The sequence below is a fragment of the Crocuta crocuta genome, unplaced genomic scaffold, assembly GCF_008692635.1.
Source record: "Crocuta crocuta isolate KB4526 unplaced genomic scaffold, BGI_CrCroc_1.0 scaffold854, whole genome shotgun sequence".
In the NCBI taxonomy this organism is placed as follows: domain Eukaryota; kingdom Metazoa; phylum Chordata; class Mammalia; order Carnivora; family Hyaenidae; genus Crocuta; species Crocuta crocuta.
The window spans coordinates 269,206-281,443 of record NW_027531536.1 but is presented as its reverse complement, the minus strand read 5'-3'; the positions used below and the strand labels follow the sequence as shown (position 1 = coordinate 281,443).

At 37.5% G+C, this 12,238-nt stretch overlaps 1 protein-coding gene across 1 annotated transcript in view; it reads left to right on the top strand.

The window, feature by feature from the left end:
- The window catches only part of RDX (radixin), an 87,276-nt gene that overhangs the window by 28,708 nt on the left and 46,330 nt on the right, over positions 1-12,238 (top strand). Inside the window, exons 7-11 of the mRNA XM_077772702.1 lie at positions 3,393-3,476; positions 3,678-3,824; positions 7,070-7,166; positions 7,632-7,795; positions 11,736-11,866. Coding sequence (XP_077628828.1) covers positions 3,393-3,476; positions 3,678-3,824; positions 7,070-7,166; positions 7,632-7,795; positions 11,736-11,866 — 623 coding nt within the window. The remainder of the gene's footprint in view (positions 1-3,392; positions 3,477-3,677; positions 3,825-7,069; positions 7,167-7,631; positions 7,796-11,735; positions 11,867-12,238) is intronic.

The following is a 12,238-nucleotide window of genomic DNA, read 5'->3' as shown; positions in this document are numbered from 1 at the left end:
AAGTTAGAGACAGTCAGGTGTTCTTGAGGTTGGTAATGTTTGGAGGACTATTTCAAGCTATCTGAGCTTAAAAGAGTCTTACTCATAAAGTCAGAATACTGGGTACCTGGGTGGCTCAGTCATTAAACATCTGACTTCCGCTCATGTCATTATCTCATGTTTCTTGAGTTCAAGTCCCATGTTGGGTGAGCTTGAGCCTCACTTTGGGTGAACACGAGCCCCACTTTGGGTAAAACATGAGCCCTGCCTCGGGTGAACCCCGCTTCTCTCTCTCTCACCCCCTAACCCCCTTCCTGGGATTCTCTCTCTCTCTGCCCCTGACTCACTTGTGCTCCCACACTAAATAAATAAGTAAACAAACAAACAAATAGTTTCCTTTAAAAAAATAAAATCAGAATACTAGTTTTTATATTTAGAATGGAGAAAATACCTTTATAGTAATGAACTTAATTCTGTGTATGGTATAGCACACTTTTTCTCACTAAGTACCTAAGTGGGGGAATTAGTAATCAGGTTTTTTGGTCATCCTAAATCAAACACAATTTGATGACTTTGATGGATGCTTTTAGTTCTTGTATAGAAAAACCTGGATAAGCAGTCTGTTCTCCCACAGTACAGTTTAGCTTTCTCTTGATGCGGATGGTCACATCCACCAGATAGTATCTCTCTCCTTTGAAAAGAACTAGATATACGTAACTTTTATGTGCCAGTTTTCTGGTTCAGGCATCTGGGTAGTTAGTAATACCGTTTTGCCAAGGTATGGGGAGAAGCAGTATGTTTTTGAGGAATATTTCAGTTTTGAATCTGCTGAGTTTGAAACATAACCAGTATAACCATGGGAGTTAGTTAGTATTCATTTCTAGGTGTGGATCTGGATATTGGAGAGTAATGTGAACACAGTCTGATAGGGTTTTAGTAATAGTCAGCAAATAGATAATTATCCCATGGGAATGAAGGAGATGAACTTAACAGTACATCTAAAACGAGCAACAGGCCTAAGACAGATCTTGTTAGAACTTAATTTTTAAGTACAGGGGAAGAGGCTCCTTTAAAGCATAGTTGAGAGAATATGTCCAGGGAGTACAGAATAATAATAGCAGAGGAATGTTAATTATGGAAGCCAAGGTATAAGGAAGCTTTAAGGAAGGACTGGTTAGCAGTCATATAGTACAAACAGATCGAGTATAATAGGACAACTCAGGTGTCTATTGGGTTTAGCAATAAGGACATTGGGAGTGACCTTAGTGGAAGCAGCTTCAGCATGTTGTTGTGGTCGCAGCTGGACTGTGGGGCACTAGGGGCAGTGGATGCCAGATGCAAATGAAAGATAGTGAATATGGATAGTTCTTAAAAGAAGTTGGTCTATGGAAAAAAAAAAAAACGAAAAAAAAAATAACCATGGAAGCAAGAGTTTATAGACCTGTTCTTTAAAAGATGGAAAAGAACTGATTTGTTGTAATTCCTTTATTTTCTATACAGTTTTGAGTACCTCTTCAGTACTGGTACTGGGCATATAGTGGTGAGGAATATGGTTGTGGTGATCCTTTGCCAAATCACTATATGTCATGTGCGTGTGTGTGCGTACACACATACGTGCAGGGGACAATAAATATGTCCCCTGTCATAAATGAGGAAGTATAGATCCCGAGGCAGTGAAGAGAGAAGTCCTTTACAAACCCAGATAGACAGATTTAAATCCAAGTCAGACAGATTAGCCATGAAGATGGACTCCTTTCTCTCTCTGGACAGAAGAAAGAGAGGGCAGGAAGTTTTGAATACCTGCAGATAACTTATACAGATTAATAGTACAGGTTTATTATGCAAAATGCAAACAAATGATAGTTGAAAGGTAGGGTTTATAAAAAGCTAGAACATAAATCTTAATGGCATCCAATTTAACCCATACCTTCAGATATACTTAATATCACCATCCTAGCACTTGGCTGCACTGATGATGCCCTCAAGGCTGATTGCATTCCTCTTGGTGAGCAGAGGAGGCAAGGCAGCAAAAGAAAGTATAAACACAGAACTATGTAGAAACTTAAATGCTCTAAGGGGGAAGACAAAACTCCTCTCTCAAAAAGCCAAGAGCTTGAAAGAGGATACACAGAGAAAGGAGCAGTGCATTGTAAGAACATAATGGTTTGTTTGAGACCTCATTAGGGAATCCGCTCTAAATAGTAACTTGTGCAAAGGATGATGGCATTCTGAGGTTCCTTACACTGCCAGACATTCCTGGGTTTCCCAGAACTTTTTTATACAGTTAAATGATAATATTTTAACACCACAGCTTTTGCTATTAGTAAAGTAGGATCTGAGGATTCACCAATAAAGAAAGATGTATAATTATCATTATATGACCCAAAGAGAATAGAAATAAATAATCTGTAGTGTGTAGAGTAGATAAATTATATGCATGTTGAAATTGCTGATTTGGTGTTAAAATATTAGTAGTAGAAAATATGTTTGCTTACATTTACATAAGGAACACTGGAAGGTTTGAAAAGAAACTGATAAAGTTATTTGGAGAGCATGGAATGGTAAAAAGTATAACTTTTCACATGTATAATTTTATGTAAAGCATTATCTATAGAAAATAACAAAATGAAATTTAGCACCAAGAAAAATGAATATATGAAGAATTTAAGAATTCTGATTTTCACTCCATTCTCTTATTTTTCTGTTAGTAATGAGAAAGTCATTTTCCTTTTTTTTTCTCTTTTGTCCAATACTGTATTCATTGGAAACATTTCAGTTCCCATAAACTATGTGTGTATCTGTTTTTTAAAATAATTTCAGGATTCTAGAAATGTTTTTGTTAATATAATTCCAGATTCACATGCAGTTATAAAAAATAGAGGGATTCCATGTATCCTTCTCCCAGCGTTTTGCAGCGTTTTGGTAACATCTTTCATGTTGAGTACCCTATCAACCAAGATACTGATACAGTCTACCAACCTGATTCAGATTTCATCAGTTTCACATGCAGTCAGGTGCGCGCGCATGCGCGGGTGTGTGTGTGTACTCTGTGCAATTTGATCATGAATATGAGTTTTTATGACAGCTGCCATCACAGTTAAGGTATTGAATGGGTCGATTTTTAAAAAAAAATTTTTTTAACGTTTATTTATTTTCGAGAAATAGAGAGGGATAGAGCGGGAGTCGGGGAGGGGAAGAGAGAGAGGGAAACATAGAACCTGAAGCAGGCTACAGGCTCTGAGCTGTCAACACAGAGCCCAGTGGGGGGCTCGAACCTATGGAATGCGAGATCATGACCCGAGCCAAAGCCGGATGCTTACGGAGCCACACAGGTGCCCCGAGTCTAGACTTTTAAAGGAGTGTTGATTTTGAACCATAGAGGCATTCTCATAGATTTTTTTTCCCTCTTACAGTGTTTTGGAGCAACACAAGCTGACAAAAGAACAGTGGGAAGAGAGAATACAGAACTGGCATGAAGAACACAGAGGAATGCTCAGGTAATTGGGTGGCTATTAGTGTTTTTCCTCAATGTATTTTTATTTCATAACATTTATTAATACATCAGATTATCCACCAAAGATCATTCAACTTATATGAATAAGTATAAAGCACTACATTTTAATCCGAAGTATTTTTGTAATTTGTTTGGTATTACCTTTATTTAAGCGTATTACAATAAATTTTATTTATTTTAACAGGGAAGATTCTATGATGGAATACCTGAAGATTGCACAAGATCTAGAAATGTATGGAGTCAACTATTTTGAAATAAAAAATAAAAAGGGAACTGAATTGTGGCTAGGTGTTGATGCTCTGGGTCTGAATATTTATGAGCATGATGACAAGTGAGTAAATTAGCTGCATAGTGAACTAGTCATTAATCAGTGATCTGTATGGCTTTAATTTCATACTCTGTAAAAGTTCCTTTTTGACTTGATTACTCTTACTGCTTTTTTTTTTTTCTGCTTAAATGATTAGTTAATGACACATAGACTTTTGGATATCATATTTCCATTTTTGCAACATCTTATATCTTCAGAGTTCTGCTTGTCAGTGTACTTATCAGATGGAGTGATTCACTTTTATTTGCTCTCTTGTGAGTTCTGTCCCGTAAATTAATTAAATTAAATCTTCACCCTTTATAGGTGAAGAATAATTTCTTAAATATTATGCTTGGCATATAGATTGAAATTGAAATTCACATATATAGGAAATCAAGAGCAATGAGAATGAAATTAATAGATGCATGATTTATTGTATTCTGTAACATCTTTTTAAAGACATTTATAGGAATTGTTTTGAATGTTTTTGGATATTAGTAGAGTATCACTGTATTAAGTAAGCATAATGGATAGTGTAATTTTATTTTGAAATTGACCAGGCATTAATTTTTATATTAATATAAAATACATCAGACTCATAATATCTTTAGGAATGATAGCTACAGTTGCTTTATATTTTCTTTAATTTATTTGCTGTACCACATAAGCTTTTAAGTCTGTGCCAATAATGTCTTTTCCTAAGGCATTTCTCTTTATTCTGGGTTGGTTCTAGAATTCTAGTTTCATTATTACCAATATCTAATAATGTACACATTTCTAACAATAAGTCTAAAAGAGAGCATTTTATAATTTTACTCTGATATGTATTTTTTATTTATATTACCAGGCAAGTTAAAAGGCTATATCATTCAGAAGAGAATATTTTGAAAATTTTGAAAAGCAAAATGGATTTACAGACCAATCCTGTGGACCAGATTTTTTCCCCTTTTCTTTCTTTTAAAAATCATTGAATTAGTTTCTACTAAAGTATCCATTATAGATAAGGTTACAGATAAAAATGGGGAATATGAAAGAGGGGGTTAGCTCAGAATGGGAGGAACTAAGATTTGAGATTATGGACAAAGGAGAATTTGGTCTTCTCTATACTGGTTCATTTTTTTTTAAATAACTAAAATCTATTGTATTTCTAAGATTTTTTTAAAAATCAAAATAGAGGACTTTAAAAGCTTGTTAGGTTCTTTTAACAGTTCTGCTTTTAATTGCCTTTGTGACCCTGGTCAAGTTACTAACTCTCTGAAATTCTTGTAACTGCCAGTCTGACGTCAAAGATTATTGTGAGAATTGCATGAGGAAATTGCTTTAGAATAGTTCAAAGCAATGTGTAAATGTAGTACAGCATTACCTTAAAAATTACTGTGTTCCTTGTGGCGCCTGGATGGCTCAGTCAATTAAACATCTGATTTCAGCTCAGGTCATGAGCTCACTGTTCATGTATTCGAGCCCTGGGCCGTGTTCTGTGCTGACAGCTCAGAGCCTAGAGCCTGCTTCGGATTCTCTCACTCCCTCTCTCTCTGCCCCTCCCCCACTCGTGCTCTGTCCTCTCTCTCAAAAATAAATAATAAACGTTAAAAAAAACAATAGCTGTCTTCCAGCACCCTTCTTTTTAAAAGCAGGTAGCTTTGACATTTGAATGGCCGTTGGAGGGCAGTATAAAGCACGGATACTGGTAAAGGAGGTCTTCTGTAAAAAAAATTATGTGCTGTGCTGTAGTTCGCAATCTTCTTAAGAATTAAAAGAACTATCGATAGGTAGAAATTCATGCTCTATTCTCAGAATACTGACTAAAAAGATATCTTTTGGCCAGCATGGATATCATAATCATTTTGCACACTTGTTACTAGAAAACAGTGACGAATTTGATGGGTAGTCTGAAACAGTAAAATATGTGAAAAGCAGAAACAAAATTGTTGTTCCAATCTGTTCCCTAAATCTGTGTGTGTGGCGTGGTAAAATGGGGTTAAGTGGTGCATAGTTTTAGGAATTCCAGGGGTGCCTGGGTGGCTCAGTCGTTTGGGCCTCTAACTTCGGCCCAGGTCATGATCTCATATTCGTGGGTTCGAGCCCCGCGTCAGGCTCTGTGCTATGAGTTTGGAGCCTGGAGCCTGCTTCTGATTCTGTGTCTCTCTGTCTCTCTGCCCCTCCCCCTCTAATGCTCTGTTTCTTTCTGTCTCAAAAATAAATAAAACATTAAAACAATTTTTTTAAGCTGGAATTCCAGCCCTGCCACTTATCCGAACATTGGTGTATGTGAATGTCTAACGTGTTTTTCTGCGGAGATAGAATTCACATACCATAAAGTTAATCCCTTTAAAGGTACTGAAAGTAAGGACTACTGGGTGGCTCAGTCAGTTAAGCATCCGACTTTGGCTCAAGTTCATGATCTTAGCGTTTCTGAGTTCAAGCCCCACTTGGGCTTTGTGCTGATAGCTCGGATCCTGGAGCCTGCTCTGAGATTGTGTGTGTGCGCGTGTGTGTCCCGTGTGTCCCTCCCCACTCATGCTTTGTCTCGCATTCTCTGAAAAATCATTAAAAAAATTAGGGACACCGGGGTGGCTCAGTCAGTTAAGCGTCTGGATCTTAGTTTGGGCTCAGGTCATGATCTCACAGTTTGTGAGTTCAAGCCCTGCATTGGGCTCTGTGCTGACAGTGCAGAGCCTGCTTGGAATTCTGTCTCTCTCCCTCTCTGCCTCTCCACTGCTCGTGCTTTCTCTCTCTCTCTCTCTCTCTCTCTCTCTCTCTCAAAATAAATAAACTTAAAAAAATTTAAAGATACTGGAAATTAGTGTTTTTAATGTTTTCACAAATACTCATTTTAAAAGTAAACAGGAAGGAAATAAAAATTTTTTTATATTTAGTAACATGTCTATAATCACATGAAAGGCTATGAAGATTTCTTTTTTTCCTCCCTCTTCATAAATATATTTAATAGTTTTAGTAGCTTGAATCTAAATCAGCTACTACAGAGCCCCAGCAAGTTCAGTTCTGCACTCTGGCTTGTTAGTGTTTTCTAGGTCATTTTAAGAAAATAAGTGTGACACTTTGGAGGCTCATGATGCATTATAAAATCCTTCAATCCTTAATTGGTCACATTTCCCCTTCGGAGATAATGTCAGTAGTATGAGTCCTGTAATGCATTTGAGAGTCTGGCACTCTTCAGCCTGGCCATTCAGCTAAATGGGCCCCAAAATGTTATGAGTTGTGTCTTTTGTTTCCTGCTTTTAAGTAAAGGAATGCTCTCATTTTTTAAGGTTAACACCTAAAATTGGTTTTCCCTGGAGTGAAATCAGAAATATTTCGTTTAATGACAAAAAATTTGTTATAAAGCCAATCGACAAAAAGGCACCCGTAAGTAAAATTCTTTTATATGTTTTCTGTATTAACTCTTGATTCATTTCTGCCCCTTTGCTGCAGTATCATTTGAAGAGTGGCATTGTTCATCATTTATTGACTTGCTCCTGAGAAACATTTTCTTTCCATAGTTGAACTTTCCTAGTGATAAAATAATGAATGCTATTAAAAATACAAGGTGTTAGTCTTTTTTATAACATAAATATTAGAGTTTTATTTTAACTGAGTTTCATCTATAAGGTAGGTGACGTTTGTTAACAGTCCTCATCCCTAAGAAGCAGCTGGGAGCCTTCACCATTCGGTGCAAATATGGCATACTCACTAGGAAGTAGGACATTTTATGATTTCTAAACTGTGGATAACATGACATTAGAATTCATACCACATATTAAAATTTAGTGCAGATGATTGTGAGAGACACTATCCTCAGGAAGATTTTAAATTTAGAAACTTTATGTTTAGGATTTTGTTTTTTATGCACCTCGTCTGAGAATCAATAAGCGGATTTTGGCTTTATGTATGGGAAACCACGAACTCTACATGCGAAGAAGGAAGCCTGATACTATTGAAGTGCAGCAGATGAAGGCTCAGGCAAGGGAGGAGAAACATCAGAAGCAGTTGGAAAGGTATGGAGTTTAAACCTGCGATTCATGAGCTAAAATTTAAGAACGCTCAGTTTCTTTAACATTCTCTGAGCTTACATTTTTGCATTGTTTCCGTTGTATTAAAATTGAATGAGTATTCTTGTTATCCTCTTTTGAAATGAGTGTGTATACTTTTCGAGTGAGAAATATTTGTCAGATATTTCTGAGGAGGTAGCTTCCCATAATTTCACAGATGGGATTTTTTTTTTTTTTTTTTTTTTAAACATACTTGATTTTCTCTAACACTAGTTTGGGTACCATAGTAGTTTGGAATTTTTCATGTTTGTTTCACTTGGAGTTGTATTTCTAAATTTTTCAGGGTAAGAATTGCTAAAATTGTGCCTTAAAGCCCTGTCAGTGACACCATTGAACTCAGATGAAAAGTCACTATACAGAATAACACTAGTAACTTACAGATTTCAAATGTATTGGAAATAATGTGATTTGAATATAAGAATTAAGTAGGTCCTCTGCTAGATAAAATTTTACTACTTATCATTTAGTGTTTGTGTTTAATGATGTTTTGTTTTGTTTTTTTCTTAAATGTTCCATGTAATTTAGATAGCTCTCCTCAGGTTGTCTGCCTTAGACAAGTCTACTGCATCGCCAGACATCTTCTATAGAGGCATGCCCCTTGCCAGTAATTCTTGACCCGTCATTAAAGATACTCGGTTGGATTGACTGTGCTCTATCATTTTTCACTGCTCTCATGCGGCTTAGGATCACACTGTGGTTCTAGTCTTAACATGCTTTTTAAAGTAGTTCTTTTTTTTTTTTTAGTTTTTTTTAATGTTTTATTTATTTCTGAGAGAGAGAGAGAGATAGCAAGAGCAGGGGAGTGTCAGAGAGAGAGGGAGACACAGAATCTGAAGCAGGCTCCAGGCTCTGAGCTGTCAGCACAGAGCCCGACGTGGGGCTCGAACCCACGCACTGTGAGATCATGACCTGAGCCAAAGTCGGACGCTTAATCGACTTAGCCACCCAGGTGCCCCTAAAGTAGTTCTTTATTGGGTTTTACTTTCTATATATTCATACTCATCTTAGCCTTTCCATTTCTCTCACAAAGACAGGGTTTTTTTCCCCTTCTTTCCTTCCTTCCTTCCTTCTACCCATTTCCACCCTTACCTCTACCTTCTCTTTATTTCTCACTCCCCTTCCCTTCCTGGTCTATGTCTAAGATCTCCTGTCATGAGTTAAAAAAAAAAATCATACCTCATACCCATTACTCCATAAAATGTCCTCTGTTCTGCTTCTCTGTAACGTTGATATACTATTTACATTCTCAGATATATTTAGGTCCATTGATCCTTTATTTCTCTCACATAGAGAAGAGTGCTGGATGGCTTCTAGGATGCGTAGTATGATTAATAAATACCATTTGGTGATGTTGCTGTATTTGAGTTACTCTAAAGCCCAGATGAAAGTGGAAAACTTGAAGTTTCTTTTCTCACACAGGAACCATGCCATGGTTTCTGTCTTAGATAAATTTTACTACCTTTCATTAAAAAACATTTACTGACTGCCTCGTACCCTATAGGAATTCAGTCACTGGTTAACTCATTTGAATGCCTGGAGGAGGTTTTATATTAGTCTAGCACACAGGGATCCGGCAGGTCTTTCAGAAATGGCATGCCGAGGCTTCCTCTGGTCTCTGCTTTCCAGATCAGAAAGAGGAAGAGACAACTGCACATATGGAAACAGTTCAGGTCAGGCTCACTGGCAGATTAGTGAGCAGATACCGGGCCGGGGAGGGCACGGGGCGGGAGGTGCGCAGCACATGCTGCCTGTGCTTCTGGAGTCTCAGGCTAGAGCTGGAGTTGGGAAGGGGCAGCGAGGGCAGCCCCTTTCCCTTCAGTACTGTGGTCTCCGTGGCCATATTCTCTCACCTGAACTCCCACAACTGGATTTCTGGCAGCGAAAATGAAGTTCTATACTGTGGGTTATGGGGCTCTGTAATCTGTACTCTAAGTTCTCTACATCCAAATTGAATGGTAATTCACTCCAATTTCTGAACAGTTTTTTGTATGGCTAAAATCATTACCAAATTTAAAAATGGAGACATTTTAAGGGCACCTGGATAGCTCATTCGGTTAAACATCTGACTCTTGATTTTGGCTCAGGTCATGATCTCATGGTTAGTGGGATCAAGCTCCATGTCCAGCTCAGCATGGATGACCTGGAGCCTGCTTGGGAATCTCTGTCTTCCTCTCTCTCTGCCCCTCCAAATAAGTAAATAAACATTTTTTTTTAAGTGGAGACAATTTAGAGTCAGATACTCACATACCAGCTGTAGCTTAGCTGTGCGGTATTCGGTGTCATGGCTGGCTGCCTGTGTCACTGTGACCCAGCTTTAAGGATGCGCAATTTTTGTGAGAAACAATGACAGTGGTATACAGACATTTAGTCAAATACTTGGTGCTTAGTAAGTAGTATAATGCTTAATATTATTAATGCATAATCTTGATTGAAGCTGAATATAAATTAGCTTTTAACCTTTACTTAAGGAAAATGTAATTGGGTTCATCTGATAATCTTTAAAAAAGTAAGGTATTCTAAAATATTTGACTTTCTCCATGTTAGTACAGAGAATTGAGAGTTTATTAATGTTATTTACGCTCTTAAACTAGAACAACTTTGTCAAATTAGTGTTTCCAAACCTAAACTCTGAATAAGAACTTACATTTGTGGCACTTAATCACAAGAGGTTTTATGGGAAAATGGAACTTTACTAAGGCTTGACAGTTAGAATTAGGCTTAGAGTTAGAGGGGGGCACCCTTGAACTTGAGGTTTTGGCCTGGTGTACCAGGTCACCATTAGCTGTCTGTCTTACTTCTTGCTGACTTGTTATAACTCTACCTGTTTGCCCATAGCTGGAGCCTCTTCCTGTGGTGGGGCAGATAAATAGCTAGGAGCTGTAGGAATTTTTAAGTTTAGGTTTACAGAGTAAGGGAAAAAAGCTTTGATAATAAAACTTTGCTGACTTTATCAGAGATTGGAAATTGAGATGTTGTACCTAAAATTCAAAACTGACACCAGATGGCAGTGATGGTTTTTTTGGAAATTTAACTGTACTCAGATAAGAATCAGGGATGAAATCATAATTTTTAAAAAATTTTAGTGAGTGCTGGCTTGGAAGGGGACAGATGGGCGGGGGGAGGGAGGGAGAAGATCCTAAGCAGGGTCCACACTGAACCGGGATGCAGGGCTGTGCTGTTCTGTGCTGCCAGCTCGGAGCCTGGAGCCTGCTTCAGATTCTGTGTCTCCCTCTCTCTCTGACCCTCCCCTGCTCGCTCGCTCGCTCTCTCTCTCTTTTTCTCAGAAATAAATTTTTAAAAAAGCATTGAAAATTCTTGTGCTCCCAGGTTATTTTTCTTACACTGTTTAATGTAAAATAACCTTGTATACTCCCTTTTAAGCCTTTCTTATTTCTCTCAATGAAAGTGTGCAGTTAACTCCTTTTGTGCTGACCTGACCTGTAATTTATCGTCAGAATTCACCAAATATGCAAGTGATAATTCTCCTAATGTCCCCCCCCATTCAAGTCTACAGTAGAAACATGGTTTGTATACAGGGATGTGTTTGACAGTTTTACTTTCTTAATACTTCTGTAAATTTGTCCTTTGAAAATCTTTCCACAATAGTTAAATTGTTAATATCTTTTTAAGCAGCCCTATACTACGTTTTCTGTGACCTCACAAAAAGAATGCCTTGTAATGCCGTGTGTGTGTGTGTGTGTATGTGCGCGCGCATGTAACAGGGCAGTCCTGTGTTTTCACCTGGATGGTTTTTTGAGCCCAGCTGAATATAATGAAGACTCTTAAAATATGTATAGTTTTTTCCTGGTTGACTCACATTACTTGGGTTTCACGTAAATATTTCTATGTATTAATTTGTAACAAAGCAATTCTAATTCCTCCGAAGGGCACAATTAGAGAATGAGAAGAAGAAAAGGGAGATAGCAGAAAAGGAAAAAGAGAGGATAGAACGTGAAAAGGAGGAACTAATGGAGCGTCTGCGACAAATCGAAGAACAGACACTGAAGGCCCAGAAAGGTAGGAGCTTCTGTTTGACTTTGGATTCTTTTGTCAGATGTAGTAGTGCCTCACTCTGTTAAATCTTATTTGTCTTGTAGGATAATTCCACTTAGTTGTCAGATTAATACATATAGGAATCACATCCTAGACATGTTTAACTGAGGCACATAGAATGTTCCTGTGTTCTTTCTCTTTTATTCACTTAAACACGGAGCTGTTTTCATGTGTACCCTTATTATATGTTGTAAATAAGTGTATATATTAATTTTTTCCACTTACTGTTCAGCGTTCTGTAAACAAACACTTGCTAGCATTTAAACTGAAGTCATTTTATTTGATGGTTTATGGATATTTCAGTATTTTAAGGCAGCTAAGTAACTTAAGGCATTT